General features: G+C 43.1%; 1 protein-coding gene across 1 annotated transcript in view; it reads right to left on the bottom strand.

Moving 5' to 3' along the window:
- Window positions 1-12,199, bottom strand: part of LOC132901270 (E3 ubiquitin/ISG15 ligase TRIM25-like) — a 51,276-nt gene extending 39,077 nt beyond the window's left edge. Inside the window, exon 1 of the mRNA XM_060943586.1 lies at window positions 11,615-12,199. Coding sequence (XP_060799569.1) covers window positions 11,615-12,199 — 585 coding nt within the window. The remainder of the gene's footprint in view (window positions 1-11,614) is intronic.
- Between the last annotated feature and the right edge of the window lie 5,587 nt (window positions 12,200-17,786).

Genomic DNA, 17,786 nt, shown 5'->3' with positions numbered 1-17,786 from the left:
AGTTATAGGCCAATAGCATTAACATCTAATTTATGCAAGATTATGGAAAGAATGATCACTAGAAGGCTAGTGTATGAAATTGAAAAAAAGAGGTCTTGTCTCCCCACACCAGAGTGGGTTCCGTAGTGGACGTACTACAGTGGACCCTATTGTATGTTTAGAAAATGAAATAAGGAAAGCACAAGTCAATAAAGAATCAGTTTTAGCAACATTCTTTGATATAGAGAAAGCATATGATATGCTATGGAAGGAGGGGTTGTTAATTAAGCTGAATAGGATGGGTATTGGTGGCAAGATGTTTAACTGGATTAGAGACTTCCTAAAGTACAGAACAATAGAAGTGTTACGTCTGTGTTTGTATGTGTGTGCATTTTTCTCCTCCTGTTGTGTGTCTCTGCCTTTCCCAGGTGCATTGCAGCCTGGGCTAATTGGCTCCTCCTCCCCCACCTGCTGCCAATCAAGGAGTGCCTATATAAAACCTGGAGTTCCACCTGCCAGAGGGGGGAGAGGGCTTGGGGTTTCGCACGCTCGTACACCGTTGCTGGCTTGCCACTTGTGTCCGTCAGTGCTTTTTGTGAGGGTTGACTTTTGGGACTGCCAACCTTAATATTCGGACCTTTGGACTTTAAATAATAAATTTATGTTTTGAAAAAAATTACTATTCTACCACTTTTATTTTATTAGCACTTGTAAATAATAAATCCCTCACTTTCTCATTTTAAATCGCCTTGCGTATTTTCGGGGTTGTTCACCACCATTGTTGCTTGCTGACCTAGACCAGCTTGTAACAATTGGGGGCTCGTCCTAAACCCAATTTACCAACTGGGGACTCGTCCTATACACCCAATTTATCAATTGGGCGCTTGTCCGATGTTTTTTTTTTGTGTGGAGGAACCAACTGCTCTTATTTCAGGAACTCTAAGGTAGTGTGCTCCAGCTGGGTTCTGAAATCCTTTCATCGGAGTACTATTTTTATTTTTTTTGTTTTCTGTTTTGGAGGTTACTCCGGGAAGAGGTACGCTGCAAGGAGTTGGATCAAGTTGATTCAGCTTCTATGCGTTAAGCATTTAAAGTCGCCTTCAGTTGATACGGTACGCCTCTGAAGACTAGATGAGGTTAATTAGTATTTTCTTGGGTAGGTAAGTAGGACTAGAGTTTCCGCAGTCGTGCCTTGACTGTTTAAGAGTGGTTGGTTAATTTCTCCCTAGTGTTTGGATTTTGTTTATTTGCTTTTTTTTCGCTTGTTTATTTATTTAGATTTTTTGGTGGTGACTGCCCTGTTTTGTAATCTGTTTGATTAAGTTGTGGTAATTGCAAAGTGTTAGTCAGCTGTGGCGTAGGTTTTTGGTAATTCTGTGGTTCCCTTTTGACGGTCTTTCGTTGGGACCATGGCTTTAGTAGATGAATTTTGTGAAAATCCTTTAAGGGATGTTTTGTTAAAGTGTACGAAAGATCAGCTGTTGGAGATTGCGGAACATTATTCAGTGCATCTCACCAGTGATGATAAAAGATTAAAAGACACTTTATTTTCAGCTGTGGAAAAGGCATTAGTTGAGCAGGGTGTTTTTGTTAAGATTTCTAGTGCCCCAACCTCTCCATCTCGCTCGTTTGGTACACCTGGTTCAAAGTTGCGTAGCGAGGGGGGTAGCTTGGAAAAGTTTCGTGCCGACTGTGAGGCACGCGCTCTTAAAAAACTGGAGCTTGATAAAGAAGTCCAACTTAGACGGTTAGAGGTTGATCGTGAGATTGGCCTTAAGAAGTTGGAACAAGAAGTTATGGAGAATGAAAGGCAAAGGGAGTTCCAACATCAGAGAGAACAAGCGGCCCATGAGTTCCAATTGGAAAAACTTAGATTGGAGTTGGCTGCAAGGCAGCCCAGCACTCCTCTGGTTCCTCCTCCTGCCTCTCCTCCACATTCTGTTCCGTCATCTTCTGTTCGGTCTGCGCAGGTGACTCTCCCTGCTGATGGTTATGAGGATGCCGTTGTTCCTCCCCCTACTCCTCAGCATGACACCGCATTCGATGTCATGAAAAATATTCATATGGTGCCAATATTTAGCGAAGTTGAGGTTGAAAAGTATTTTGCACATTTTGAACGCGTTGCAGCAATGTTAAGATGGCCCTCTGTTGTGTGGACACTGTTGCTGCAATGCGTATTGACTGGAAAGGCCAAAGATGTTTATTCTGCATTGACTGTTGACCAAAGTTCTAATTACGACACTGTTAAATCTGCAATTTTGCGTGCCTATGAGCTGGTCCCAGAGGCATATAGGCAAAAATTTCGAGGTTTAAAAAAGTCAGATAATTTGACATTTGTGGAGTTTGCAAGAGAAAAGGAGAACTCTTTCAATCGTTGGTGTGCCTCCTTGCAAATTCAGACTAAAGATCAGCTTCGTGAAATTATTCTGTTGGAGGAGTTTAAGAATTGTGTGTCGGATTTAATTGTTACGTACATCAATGACCAGAAGGTTACAACTTTGGCGCAGGCAGCTGTCTGTGCTGATAAATATACATTGACTCACAAGTCTGTCTTTAGCTCCTCCCGTCATTCTCAGCTTTCTAGTCCGAAGCGAGCCTTTAGAAGGTCTGACAATAATGGTACCAATGGCAATAGTAATATTGCCAGCAAGAAATCATCTCAATTTGAAACACGTGACTGTTTCTATTGCCATGAGTCTGGTCATCTTATTGCAGTGTGTCCAGTTTTGCAGAAAAGAAAACATTCTCCAAAGAGACAACCAAAAGGCTGCGGCTTTGTACATGTTAAGAGTGCAGATGACAACCTGTACGATCCGTTTATTTCGAAGGGAGTGGTTTCACTCACTGGCCGGGAGGGGGATCATATCCCAATTAGAATACTTCGAGATACTGGTGCCGCCCAGTCATTTATTTGTGAGTCTGTGCTCCCTTTTTCTGACCTCACTTATTGTGGCTCTGATGTTTTGGTTCAGGGAATTGAGCTGGGGATTACTCGTGTTCCATTGCACAATGTGCATATTGTTAATGACTTAGTGTCGGGTCCTGTTAAAGTTGGTATTCGCTCTAAACTTCCCGTGAAGGATGTTGATTTTGTTTTGGGGAACGATTTAGCTGGTGGGAAAGTACTGCTTCCTGAAGTGACTGCTAACCCATCCTTTCAGTCTGACTGTGATAACGATCAAAGCCTTGCTCAGGTGTTTCCAGCATGTGTGGTTACCCGAGCTCAAGCACGGAAATACGGTGAGGCTGTTGATTTATCTGATACCTTCATGTCAGATGGCTTGCTTGAGTCATCTTCCAGCAGCCAATTAGCGACTGTTGTGTCTGAGCCGCTCCCAACTCACTGTGGTAAGCCTGTGGAGGGTGATTTGTCACTCTCTGTTGACAATGAGTTGATTAAGCAGGAGCAGGTGAAAGACCCTAATTTGGCCAAGTGCCATGATGCTGCTGTTAGTAAGGATGAGGTGGATAGCATGTCTGTTGGCTTCAGTGGCGGCTGCTGGTTTTTAAAACAGGGGAAACCCATTTTACGCATTCATCGTAAAACCTGTAGGCCGGATATCAAAGCATAGAAAGGTGTGCCCCATTAGCATAGTGAACTAGACAACCCTACCTAGTGGCAGAAAGTATTTTTGCTTGTACATTTCATGTTATAGTCTGGCTTGCCAGGCTAGTGCCTCATATCCTTAATCAAAAATATCAAACATCCAAAAATCACTGGCTATTCAATGAAGAGCCTTGAACATCATACCCTGATATGCAACACAGAGTCTTTAACACAACATCCAGCTGTGCAACACATCCTTGAACATCTTCTGCAACACAGTCTGGAAATTCATAACCAGGTAGGCTATGCAACACACAGAACCTTGAATATTATACCCAGGTATAACCTATAACACAGAGCCCACCATTCTCTTAACATTACTGAACAATATATACACTTCAGATTCATGAACATGAACACTATTTATACACAAATTCTGCCCTCTGCTCCTTTTCCAGAAAATGGTCTGTGACCCTGTCATACCAGCTGGTTGTGCTTTCCAGAGACTTTACCAATTTCTGTTAGCAGCTAGCACTGCAGATCCCAATAAGGCTCAAGCTAACCTACAACCAGATTGAACTACAAATGAAATAAACAAGTGAATTCACGAATGATCAAACTGATAGAATGGATGAAAGTTAACGGAGCACAACGAGTAATATTTACATTTATTTACAGAGTAATGTACAGAGACATCCATGAGAAGAAACGTTTATATGAAAAGAAATTCGGACAGCACTTTGGCACACGACTACACTTTCTCGACATCCGCTAGGGACTGACTGATCATACTTCCGTGTTCCGTGCCGAAGTACCGCCCTCCTCATGTCTTTCAAACACTACCTCCAATAATCCTTTATCAGCCCGGCTTCTTGTCCCTCCCACTGTCTCGTTTAGTCCCAGAGAAGCCCGGCTTCCCTGGAAGTGATGATTTTGTTGATTTTAACCAATAACAACTAGCCGAAATTGGCTGTTCAGAGCTGTCTCGTAGACTGCAACGGATTCCCGGCTGCCAGTCAGTGTTGCCAGATACTGCTGACGTTTTCCATCCCAAAATATGTTCAAAACCCGCCAAAATGCACTTAAAACCGCCCAATCTGGCAACACTGCTGCCAGTCCATAGAGCCCATTGAAATAAGAAAGGTTACAGCCTGGTAGCAAAGGTGATTCTCGTAGCGAACTGCAAGTTCGTCAGACATCATTCAAATAAGTTACAGGATAGTTATGAACATAAATACAATCTTGGGCATATATTATGTTATGCAAGTTATTGTTTTAATGAGAATTCAGCGTCGTAGACGCCGCAGTTTGGGGAGAGAATTTTAGGGGAAGCTCGGCTTCCCTTGTTGTCTCTGAGAAATCGCCCCTGGTTGGCTTCTATTGGGAAGATGGTCTGCTAAAACGAAAATGGAGTCCACCACATCGTGCAGACGGTGAATTCAATGCTGTCCATCAGTTGTTCCTACAAAATATCGTTTACATGTGTTGACACTGGGACATGATCATGATTTTGCAGGTCATTTAGGAGTAACGATGACCTACTATCGTGTTTTGCATTATTTCTTTTGGCCTGGTATGAAAGCTGATGTTGTAAAACATTGTCGCTCTTGTCACAAGTGTCAGGTGGTTGGAAAGCCCAATCAGTGTATTCCCCCGGCACTACTTTGTCCAATTCCAATTATTGGTGAGCCGTTTGAAAGGGTAATTGTAGATTGTGTCGGGCCCTTGCCCAAGACAAAGTCTGGGAACCATTTTTTGTTAACCGTAATGTATGCTGCCACTCGGTATCCCGAGGCTTTCCCCTTGCGCTCGTTGAAGGCAAAACCCATTGTGAAGACACTTCTGCGCTTTTTCTCTACATTTGGTCTCCCAAATGTAATTCAAACTGACCAAGGTTCTAACTTTCTATCTCGTTTATTCAAACAGGTGCTGACCAAGCTGTCCATCCAGCATGCAGTATCTAGTGCACATCACCCAGAGTCCCAGGGTGCGCTAGAAAGATTCCACCATACTCTGAAGTCAATGTTGCGCACCTATTGTTTTGGTTCTGAGAAAGAATGGGATGAGGGAGTGCCCTTGCTTTTGTTTGCTGCTCACAAAACAAAGCAAGAGTCTCTTGGTTTTAGTCCAGCAGACTTTGTGTTCAGTCACACAGTTCGCAGTCCTCTGAAGCTGCTTAAAGAAAACTGGGAGTCGGATGTATCTACAAAGAAGAGTAACATCCTTGATTATGTGAGTTTGTTTCGAGAATGATTGCACAGAGCTTGCGAGCGTGCTCGGGAGGCTCTGTCCTCTGCGCAGAGTAAGATGAAGAAACGTTTTGACCGCAAGGCTGTGCAGCGCTCTTTTGTTAAAGGGTATAAAGTGTTAGTTTTATTGCCCATGTTTGGTTCGTCACTGTCCGCAAAATTTTCTGGCCCTTACGAGATTGAGAAAAAACTCAGTGAAACTGATTATGTCGTGAAAACTCCCGACAGGGGACGTAAAACCCGGGTATGTCATGTCAACATGTTGAAACCTTATGTGACACGAGAAGGTGAAAGCAGTGATTCTCCTGTAACCGTAGCAACAGTGTCAGCAGTGGCCTCTCTTCCTCTGTCTGAAGAGGATGGCCTCAACCTGGGCGATGTGCCTGTGTTTTGTGCTCGGTTTAAAAATTCAGAGATATTGACTGATTTGCCTTCCTTTTTGTCTTATTTGCCTGTGTCTTATGCGACTGACATGCAACACCTTATTTTGCAGTTTCCTAAGTTGTTTTCTGATGTGCCCTCCTTAACAAATGTACTGTCATGACATCGATACACAAGGCCATCTGTCAATTAAGCAACATCCTTGTCGTGTAAATCCCACTAAACGTGCTGTCATGAAATCCGAGGTTGCCTATTTAGTTGAGCATGGTCTAGCTTGGCCAAGTTTTAGTGCCTGGAGCTCACCCTGTCTTTTAGTCCCAAAGTTGGATGGCACATTTCGTTTTTGCACTGACTATAGGAAGGTCAATGCCGTTACTAAGTCAGATTCCTTTCCATTACCACGCATGGAAGACTGTGTCGATAGGGTGGGTTCGGCCTCTTTTGTGACGAAGTTGGACCTTTTGAAGGGATATAGGCAAGTCCCGCTGACACCCAGAGCTGCCTAAATTTCCGCCTTCGCTACACCAGACAGTTTTATGCAATATTCTGTAATGGCGTTTGGTTTAAAGAATGCTCCCTCTACTTTCCAGCATCTGAAGAACAAAGTGCTTGCTGGTGTTTCTAACTGTGAAGCGTATTTAGATGACGTCATAATTCACTCATCCTCGTGGGTTGAACATTTAGAAGACGTTTGTACCGTCTTTGGGCGGTTGAGGGATGCGTCTTTAACCTTGAATCTCGCAAAGGGCGAGTTCGGCAAAGCTACCGTCACATACTTGGGGAAACAGGTTGGCCAGGGTCAAGTTCGCCCTCTAGAGGTGAAAGTGTTAGCTATTTTGCAGTTTTCCACACCAACTACGAGACGGGAGCTGCGCAGGTTTTTGGGTATGGCAGGCTACTATCATGGCTTCTGTCGGAATTTTTCTGATGTCGTTCTGCCTTTAACCAATCTGTTGAAATATGGTTGTGACTTTTATTGGTCTGATGATTGTGAGATGGCATTTAAAAATGCAAAGGCTTTGTTGTGTAGTGCGCCAGTATTGGCTGCTCCAAATTTCCAGCTGCCTTTTAAACTGGAGGTTGACAGCAGTGCCACCGGTGCTGGAGCTGTACTTCTACAGGAAGATGCGAATGGAATTGATCACCCCATTTCTTATTTTTCTAAGAAGTTTTCTAAACACCAACTTAATTACAGTACCATCGAAAAAGAAGCTCTAGCACTGTTACTTTCGTTACAGCATTTTGAGATTTATGTTGGCTCAACCACAGTTCCTTTGATTATTTATACTGACCACAACCCCTTGTTTTTCTGTCCAGGATGCGGAATGCAAACCAGCGTCTGATGCGTTGGTCCCTGTACCTGTAAGGTTTTAACCTGGACATCCAATATAAGAAAGGAAAAGAAAATGTTATGGCCGATGCTCTGTCCCGTGTCTAGTGTGTTGTTTGCTTAACATGGAGTGAAGTTTTTTTTTTTCTAGTACCATATAATGGTAGTGTTTTTGTTCAACCTAGGTTGAACTTTTGGTGGTGGGGGTGTTACGTCTGTGTTTGTATGTATGTGCATTTTTCTCCTCCTGTTGTGTGTCTCTGCCTTTCCCAGGTGCATTGCAGCCTGGGCTAATTGGCTCCTCCTCCCCCACCTGCTGCCAATCGAGGAATGCCTATATAAAACCTGGAGTTCCACCTGCCAGAGGGGGGAGAGGGCTTGGGGTTTCGCACGCTCATACACCGTTGCTGTCTTGCCACTTGCGTCCGTCAGTCCGTTGGTGCTTTCATGAGGGTTGGCTTTTGGGACTGCCAACCTTAATATTCGGACCTTTGGACTTTAAATAATAAATTTATGTTTTGAAAAAAATTACTATTCTACCACTTTTATTTTATTAGCACTTGTAAATAATAAATCCCTCACTGTCTCATTTTAAATCGCCTTGCGTATTTTCGAGGTTGTTCACCACCATTGTTGCTTGCTGACCTAGACCAGCTTGTAACAAGAAGTAAGAGTTGGGGTTAACTTCTCTAACATCTATTCAATAGAAAATGGAACATCTCAAGGTAGTGTATGCAGTCCAGTACTGTTCAACATTATGATTAATGATGTTTTTAATAAAATAGATGACATTAGAATCAATAGAGCATTATATGCTGATGATGGAGCTTTGTGGATAAAAGGACAAAATATTGATATTAGAACTAAAATGCAAGATGCAATATTAGAGCTATCAACAAGGTATAAAAATGAGCATGTGAGTGGGGTTTTCATTTGTCTGTAGAAAAGACTCAATTTATTTGTTTTTCAAAGAAAAGAGTAAGTCCCACACTAGAGCTTAAGTTGTATAACCAGTCCTTAGAGCAAGTTAATATTGTTAGGTACTTGGGAGTTTGGTTTGATGTCAAGTTAACATTTAAGGAACATATTCAGAAAATAATTGAAAAATGCAAAAAGGGCATTAATGTTTTGAAATGTTTATCAGGGTACAACTGGGGAGCCTCAGGGATGTCCCTTAAAAGAATTTATATTGCACTGATGAGATCAGTTTCATCTTGTGGCTGTATTGTGTATCTTTCAGCATCTAAGACATTGCTTAATGAACTCAATAGAATGCAGACTAAAAGTCTCAGGATATGTTGTGGTGCATTTAGAACTTCTTCCATTCCAGCGTTGCAAGTAGAATCAGGAGAAATGCCTTTAAGCCTCAGACGTCTTAAGTTGAGTATGGCTTACTGGATTAATTTAAATGGACATGAGGCATCACACCCAACTAAAAAAGTTCTGAATGAGTGTTGGTAGTATGGTAGATCCCAGATTTGTAGCTTTGGATGGGATGGTAACAAATTAGCAAATCAATTGGGAATAGACGATATCATTTGTAGTAAGACTGTGCCCCTGGTAACAACTCCACCTTGGTTGTTTTGCTCCCCTACGGTGATCATGGAAACCAAAGAGATGGCTAAATCTGGAAGAGTGGATCAGAACGTAGCGCAATATTTAGGAAGTAGGTACTATAATACAACACAGGTTTATACAGATGCATCTAAAGATTCAGAGGGTAAAACAGGTATTGCAGTTTATATCCCTGATTACAAAATCTCTATTAAAAAGAGAACATCAGATCATCTATCTATATTTGCAGCTGAAATGATAGCCATTATTATTGTATTACAGTGAATAGAAGAAGCTAGGCCCCCTTAAGCAGTTATTTGTTCTGATTCTAGGTCATCTCTCACATCCATTCAAAGTGGAGAATCGTCATGTCGACAGGACTTATTGAATGAAATTAATAGTATCTTATTTGCAATCAGTCAACAGGGAATATTAATCCAGTTTGCATGGGTTCCAGCCCATAAATGATTCGGTGGCAATGAGGAAGCAGACAAGCTGGCAAAAGAGGCAACCAAAGAAGAGGAGGTTCAGTTAAGTATTCCACTCAGTAGATCAGAAGTTAAAGTGCATATTCTGGACCAATTTAGCTTTTTTATATGAAAGTATGTCCCTTTACACACTCATCCAGAAGGGGAATTTTGCACAAGGCCATCTGTCTACAGCAGAAAAAAAAAATAACAAAATGCATCTGGAAAAATCCCAAGGGAGTCTGGAGCCAGAATCATGACGTCACCTGCGGAAGCGCCGGCAGGCTGCGAGAGCTTGTGCGGTTTCAGTGCACAGCCTGTGTAGACCAAGCGCTCCCATTTCTCCCTCATTGTCCAAGCTTTTGGAAAACGATAAGTACTAATCCCATTACGACTGGTGTTGCTACACCCTTCTACAATACATCTGTTAACCATTTTAATAATTACACAATAACGTTGAAGAAACTTGCAGAAAACCACCAGGTCATTTTCTCAGAAACAAACCAGCGCTGATGTAGGATTCAGAGGGAGGCGTCACGCAGATGATGTCACGAAAATCAATGTTTCCCGGAAAATTCAAATGCCAAGTTTTCAGAGGCAGACCAATTCGCCTCAAATGGCTTGATTTCAACTGAATTTTTCTGGTATTGCGCAAGGTTAAAAAAAAAATGCAGAGAATGCAGAATGTTACAGATATTTGACCAAAGTTTAATATAAAATAGGAGAACTACATTGATCTTGCTCCTGAATTTACCCACGATATGCACTTTAAAGTACTCATTAAACATAAAGTTAACATATGGCAAGCTGAATGGGATAAGGAGAAGAAAGGTAGACACTTATATAATATACAAAAAGATATCTCAAGTAGCAAACCTAGTTACCCAAACAGACAGGAGGAGGTTTGGTTTACAAGACTGAGAATAGGCCATACTGGATTAAATAACAGCTTATATGTTGTAAACAAACATCCATCTGGAAAATGTGAACTTTGTGGAGTGAGAGAGGATGTAGATCATGTTCTTTTAAGGTGCTTAAAATTCTACAGACAAAGAGAAAAACTGAAGAGGGAAGTGAATGCAGTCAAGAAAGCCTTTTCTTTAAACACCTTATTAGGTGAGCCTAGATCAGAAAACATCACTTGTGCTATGATAACATTTATCAAAGAAACAAAATTAGCAAATAGGATGTAGTTTGTTGTTTTGTGTTGTTTTTCCTTTTTATTCAATTTTTTCTTTGAAATGACATCCATTTGATTGCATCTCAGTCCAGTAGATGGCAGTAATACACTTTGCTTGTAAACTGCCATAAAACCTGACAGAAGAAGACTGATCTGAGAGCAGTGCGCGTCATCACTGTTCCCTTTTATTTCTCAGTGAGTTTAGAGGGGGGAGACATGCACAGTGCACATCTGGATTCTCATCTCATTATCTCTAGCCACTTTATCCTGTTCTACAGGGTCGCAGGCAAGCTGGAGCCTATCCCAGCTGACTATGGGTGAAAGGCAGGGTACACCCTGGACAAGTCGCCAGGTCATCACAGGGCTGACACATAGACACAGACAACCATTCACACCTACGGTCGATTTAGAGTCACCAGTTAACCTAACCTGCATGTCTTTGGACTGTGGGAGAAACCAAAGCACCCCGAGGAAATCCACGCGGACACGGGGAGAACATGCAAACTCCACACAGAAAGGCCCTCGCAGGCCACGGGGCTCGAACCCAGACCTTCTTGCTGTGAGGTGACAGCACTAACCACTACACCACCGTGCCACCCCATTCAGAAAGATAAAGATTTTTTTTTTATCTGTAGATCATTAAATGTTATGAAATATGATATCTAGTTACAGAGCTTTAACACAGTCACGTGAGCACTTTAGCTGTAAAATGCTGGAAGAAGGTTGTTGGGTGTTGGCTATTTAAAGCACATTGACTGGTCTGACCTCTTTAACATTTCTTTACATATTACTGTTTGACTGGAAATAAAAATTTACTTCACAGAGAATGACAGTCAGAGAACCAATTAAATCCACTGAATAGAAATTAGATTAGAAATAGAATTTTATAAAACAACTTGGAAAAGAAGAATGATGTCCAGTTCTCACCTGTTTTTCATTTGTTTCTGATTTAGCTGCAACAGTATCATGGCCTCTGTGCTGATCCATCATACATAAATAACAGATGAAGCTTTGATCAGTACGACAGAAGATCTCATTCAGTTTGTCGTGTTCAGAGCAGATCTTGTCTTGGAGCTCTGCACAGGCTTCAACTAACTTGTGCTTCTTCAAGGCAGGAAACCGATAGTGAGGTTTAAGATGAGCTTCACAATAGGAGGCCTGACACATCAGACAGGACTTGACGGCTTTGTATTTTCTCCCAGTGCAGGAATCACACTCCACATCTCCAGGTCCAGCGTAACAGTGAGCAGGAGAAGCAGCTTGGAGTTCAGTCTTCTTCAGTTTCTCCACCACTTCAGCCAGCATGTTGTTCCTGCACAGAACAGGCCTTGGAGTGAAAGTCATTCTGCACTGGGGGCAGCTGTAGATGCCCTTCACATCCTCCTGATTCCAGCAGCCATTAATACACACCTTACAGAAACTGTGTTCACAGTGAATAGTTACAGGATCCTTCAGGAAATCCAGACACACTGGACAACTGAACTGATCTACTGAAATACCAGCCTCTGCCATTTTCCTGTACTGAGAGAGAGAAAGACTCTGAACTTTCTGCTGAGTTTTGTTTTCTCTGAAATGAACTTCCTGGTTCTGTGTGGCAGAGAGAGTGGGCGTGGCTTTAAAGAGAGAGCCCTTTTTTTGTAATGTGTCAGTAGGGGCCTGGCTATGTTAGCAAATTGCTATTCAGTGTGAAGGGATTTGAAACAGTGTGTGTGTATTTCCTACAGGGCATATAGACTTGAACAATCTTACCAGTGATAGTTTAAATGAACAATGAACACATCTCTCTCTCTCTCTCATGAACAGGATTATGAAGTGATTAACTGATCTGACCATCCATCCATCCATTATCTGTAACTGTAATTAAAAACATCTTTTATATTGAATTTGTTGTAGTATTTGCACAGTTTACTTACATTATGTTTAAATTTCTGATCCCATTCTGAAACCATAATAATCTAATAAACTACCAAATGGTCAAGCAGTAAAAATGAAATGATCAAAAAATGCCCAAGGATAAAATGAAAACGCAGAAGGGGAAAAGTGTGTGTGTGTGTGTGTGTGTGTGTGTGTGTGTGTGTGTAAGTACATTCAAACCCATTTAACACATTATACTAAAATTAAAATCAGAAATGGCCCTGATGCTGCTCCTGAAGATCTTTCCAACACATGTCGTTGAAAAATGACAAACACCAACACCAGCCTTGTCCTTTTGTAAGTTAAAGAAGGTTTATTGCAGAAACAGACACATAGTGATGAGGGTTCAGCACACCACTCATACCGTCCCTTTGTTCTCAAATCTATATATACTCTTTACTAGATAAAAAGGAGACATCTATTGCATTACATTTATTGCAATTACCGTACATGCCCTGATCATGCTCCGGGAGCATGATCAGCTCGAAAGCTGATTGGATCCTCTCTAATCGCTGGTTTGTATGCACATCTGCTATGCACATAATGCGCATGATAAGATTAACATGTTGCAGTGGTGAATGTTCTGAGTCGTTAGTCCTTGAAGAGGAAATGCTCTGTGAAAAGGAAAATTACAAGACAGTGTGACACTAAAATTTACTCTACAATTCCCCCTCTTATCATTTAAATGATAACATTAAATCTATAATACTGTCATACAGGGTTCACCTACTGGTTACTGTCCAGTCTGTGGCAGTAGTCAGTTAAAGGTCCCATGGCATGAAATTTTCACTTTCTGAGGTTTTTTAACGTTAAAATGAGTTCCTCTGACCTTCTTAAGTCACCCCAGTGGCTAGAAATTTCATAATGTGTAAACCAAACTATGCCCAACATTTGAGAATGGCGCGTCAAAACGGTGCGTTGATAAGCTCTTCCCTTTACTACGTCAGCAAGGGAGATGATCCCCACGCCCCCCCCCCCCCCCCCCCTCCGGATTCCCACCCACTGTATGGATTGCCCGCCCAGTTGTAGTGAGGAGACCATAGAGGACACAACAACATAGCATCACCTAAGCGAGTGAAACATGGAAATTGCGTTGTCCATGGATGTGACAACACAGAAAAGAGTCTGTTTTTACTGCCAACGGGAGAGCCCCTGAAGATGCAGTGGCTTAATTTTATTTACTTCAATAATACGCCGTCGAGTCTACCTAAGACGGTGTATGTTTGTCGGAAGCATTTTCCTGAGGAATGTTTCCACAACTTGGGACAGTACAGGGCAGGTTTTGCACATCAACTGTCACTGAAGCCTGGGTCCATACCAAGCATCCCTGCCACATCAGCAACAAACACCGAACAAGTAAGTGTATAACTGGTCATTTTGCCATGTTTTAAAATCGGTGCATTAGCCTAGCAATGGCTACATTAGCTGTGCAGCTAACCACTTCCTGCAGTTAGCCAGGTAATCTGCGCTACAAAACTAAAGAGCATGCAGCATGCTCTGTTAAACTGATATAGCCTAAATCACTACCTTTGTGTAAACACAGACTCGGTTTGATCGCGAACTTTATAACGGGAAACATAACCAACCCAATAATTCCCGTTTCCAGACATAACATTTCAAACTCACCATTCTGATACGTCCTGCTGAAGTCGGTGATTTACAGTTTGTTCAACTGCTTGCGCTTCTGCTTCGGGGTCGGACTCCGGGTCAAAAGCGAAAGCTTGGACTGTTGCTTGTCCTGCCATTGCTACTGTTCACACACAGCTAGCATGGCCGCAGCTTGGTCAAGCCCCTCCCCCTCCCCCCATGGTCCGCCCCCACCCTCTACCCTTCCCCACCTCCTGCTTCTCATTAGCAAAACGACGCACTGGGAAAAGCGCTGAAATGGGGCTTTCTCCCAGGAGGCTATATTTATGTGCCGAGGGTTCATTTCGAGAAAGGCTGTGGATATAACATCCGGAAGCCTCCACGAGCCCGTTTAAAGCATCAACAAACCACCATGCCATGGGACCTTTAATGAACTACGTGGTATTGGGTGTTTTCTATACCGTACAAGTCTCTACACCTAAGGCACTTAGTCCTGTCCCCTAAATCAGCTAGGTATCATACACTAGAGTATGTGTAGTCAGAATGGATTCTTTCAGCTATCACCATGTGATTGGTATTATCAGTTAATATGTCATGAACCCAGTTAACAGTTTGATCTCTTTCTATCTTGTTTTTCCAGCTGAGAAGTCTGCCCCCGGAGTACCTGTGGTGTCAGACACTGCTCCTGTAATATGTGCATTAATCTCCGTCACTGGACAAACTACCAAATACTACTTATACCATGTATGAGGTTCACAATTAGGTACAGAATGAAGAATGCGTTGGAATGCACAGTCTGTCATGTGGCTGTGTGTGTTGATGTGTCGTTTCTTGTGTTTGTTAGTCCCTCTAAGGGCCTCTTGATAGCAGAGTGTCCACTCACGGTGCGACGAGGCCCCCTGAGGGCTTCTTGGATGCTGTCTTAATCGCCTTCTTGTACCAGGGCCTTCTTGTGCTGCTTGTCCGTTGGTTCAGGTACTCTTCTGCAGTGGCTGGCATGTACCCACGTGGCTTTGTTGTCCATCTTTACAGCTGACGACACATTTTCGAACTGTGTGCCTTATGATAAGAATGGGGCACGTTGGAAGGCAATCACAGATGCTATCGCGATGTTATCTCATCTACAAGCTTGTTTTTTGACTTCTTTTTGGTTTCTGGTTGCACTTTAACCCCAAGGGGAAATTTAAGTGAAAACAAAATAAAGGTAAAACTTGCTTTGAACCATTTCTTTGTCATCTGTAGTTTGATTTTTAGTAGGGGGAAAAATCGATTAAAATCAAAAATCGTTTTTTTTGTGAAAAAATCAAAAAAAATTTTTAGGCCATATCGCCCAGCTCTACATGATTGTTATGCTTTAGTATGAGTGTTATACAACACTCAGCAGTTCTGGGATGGCTTCAGGGACACCATCCACAGCATGGCCCTGATGGTCTTTGGCAAATGGTTGAGAAGGTCCAATGACTGGTTCAAAGCCACTGTTTTGGCACCGATCCTGGAAGAAAAGCGTATTGCTCATACCAACTATAAATGCATGCCGACTAACAAGACCCTGCATGCCCTCAGGACAGCTAGGAGGAAACTCCAGCAAACTTCACGATGCTGTGAAGTTTTTGGCTACAGCTTTGCAGCAACATCCAATCAGCTGCTGACTCTGGTAACATCAAAGGCATGTATGACAGCATCAAAAAGGTGCTTGGACTCTAACATTATGCAATCGCTCCTCTGAAATCAGCCTCAGGAGAAATCATCATTGACCGCTCTAAACAACTGGACCACTGAGTAGAGCATTACTCTGAGCTCTATGCCAGTGACAACACTGTCTCTGATGCTGCCCTCTGTCATGTAGAGCACCAACCTGTAATGGAAAAGCTTGATATGGAGCCAACAACTGATGAACTAAGCAAAGCAATCAACAGCCTAATCTGTGGTAAAGCACCAGGCAGTGATGGGATAACAGGCTGAAGTCATAAAATGTGGGAAGTCTGCTCTTCTCGACAAACTCCACAAGCTCTTCTGTCTGTGCTGGAGTGAAGGTGCTGTACCACAGGACATGCAGGATGCCACCATCGTCACCCTGTATAAGAATAAGGGAGACAGGAGTGACTGTAACAACTACCATGGTGTTTCTCTACTCAGCACCACCGGTAAGCTCTTTGCAAGAGTTGTGCTGAACAGACTCCAGGTTCTCGCGGAGAAGATCTACCCAGAATCGCAGGCAGGGTTCAGAGCAAGAAGATCTAGCACTGACATGATCTTCTCTCTGAGACAGCTGCAGGAGAAGTGTAGAGAGCAGAGAAAACCACTCTACATGGCATTCATTGACCTGACTAAGGCTTTCGACCTAGTGAGCAGGAATGGCCCCTTCCAGCTGGTTGAACGGATAGGCTGCCCCCCAAAACTCCTCCGCATCCTCCAGTTCTTTCACACTGGCATGCAAGGTACCATACAGTTCGATGGGTCCACCTCAGACCCCTTCAAAATCTGCTGTAGTGTCAAGCAGGGATGCGTGTTAGCATCCACCTTGTTTGGAATCTTCTTTTCCCTCCTCCTCTGGGACATGCTGTTTGCTGATGATGCAGCAGTGGGAGCACACTCCCAGGAGCACTTGCAAACTCTCATGGTCCAGTTCACCCAAGCCTGTAAGGACTTCAGCCTGACCATCAGCCTGACTAAAACAAATACAATGGGACAAGGCACTGTAAAACCCCCCTTTATCACCATCAAAAACTACACTCTGGAAGCCGTGAACACCTTCACCTACCTCGGGTCCACCATTACCGACAACCTGTCACTCGATGCTGAACTCAGCGGCCGCATCAGAAAAGCTGCCTCTACCTTTGGGAAGCTCACAGAGAGTATGGGACAACAGAAAACTCCCTGTCCATAAAAAAGTGCAGGTGTACAGAGCCTGTGTCATCAGCACACTCATGTATGGTAGTGAAACCTGGACACCATACTCATACCATGAGAGGCAGTTAAACAGCTTCCACCTTCGCTGCCTGAGGCGTATACTGGGTATCATCTGGAGGGATAGGATCACCAACACAGCAGTCCTGGAGAGAGTGCAGCTTCCCAGCATGTACTTTATTCTGAGGCAGCGACGTCTCCGCTGGCTGGACCATGTCCAGTGGATGGACGATGGACAAATCCCGAAGGACGTCTTCTATACGAAACTGTCGTCTGGCAAGAGATAAACTGGTCACCCCCAGCATCGCTACAAGGATGTCTGTAAGCAAGACCTCAAGTGCTTCAACATCAGCCCTGTCACTTGGGAAAATGCAGCTCAGAACCACCTTCAGTGGCAGCAGGCACTCCGCAGCGGGCTGCTAGAATATGAAACCACCCTGGCTCGTCACCAGGAAGCAAAGAGGACAAGGAGGAAGCAACAACAGGACACCAACATCAACGGAACTGATCTACGCATGTGACATCTGCGGCCAAGTCTGCCTCTCACGGATTGGTCTTCTCAGCCACAGCAGACATTGTGTGAAAACCTAACTCCAGGCACAAGAAATCCATGGTCTTCCGAGACTGCGATGCCAATGATGTACAACAAATAGATCTGACAAATTCTTAAAGTCCTGTTTGCAAAATCAAA

Source organism: Neoarius graeffei, chromosome 17, assembly GCF_027579695.1.
Source record: "Neoarius graeffei isolate fNeoGra1 chromosome 17, fNeoGra1.pri, whole genome shotgun sequence".
Taxonomy (NCBI): Eukaryota; Metazoa; Chordata; class Actinopteri; order Siluriformes; family Ariidae; genus Neoarius; species Neoarius graeffei.
The sequence above is the reverse complement of the archived record's forward strand: the minus strand, read 5'-3'. Positions and strand labels throughout refer to the sequence as shown.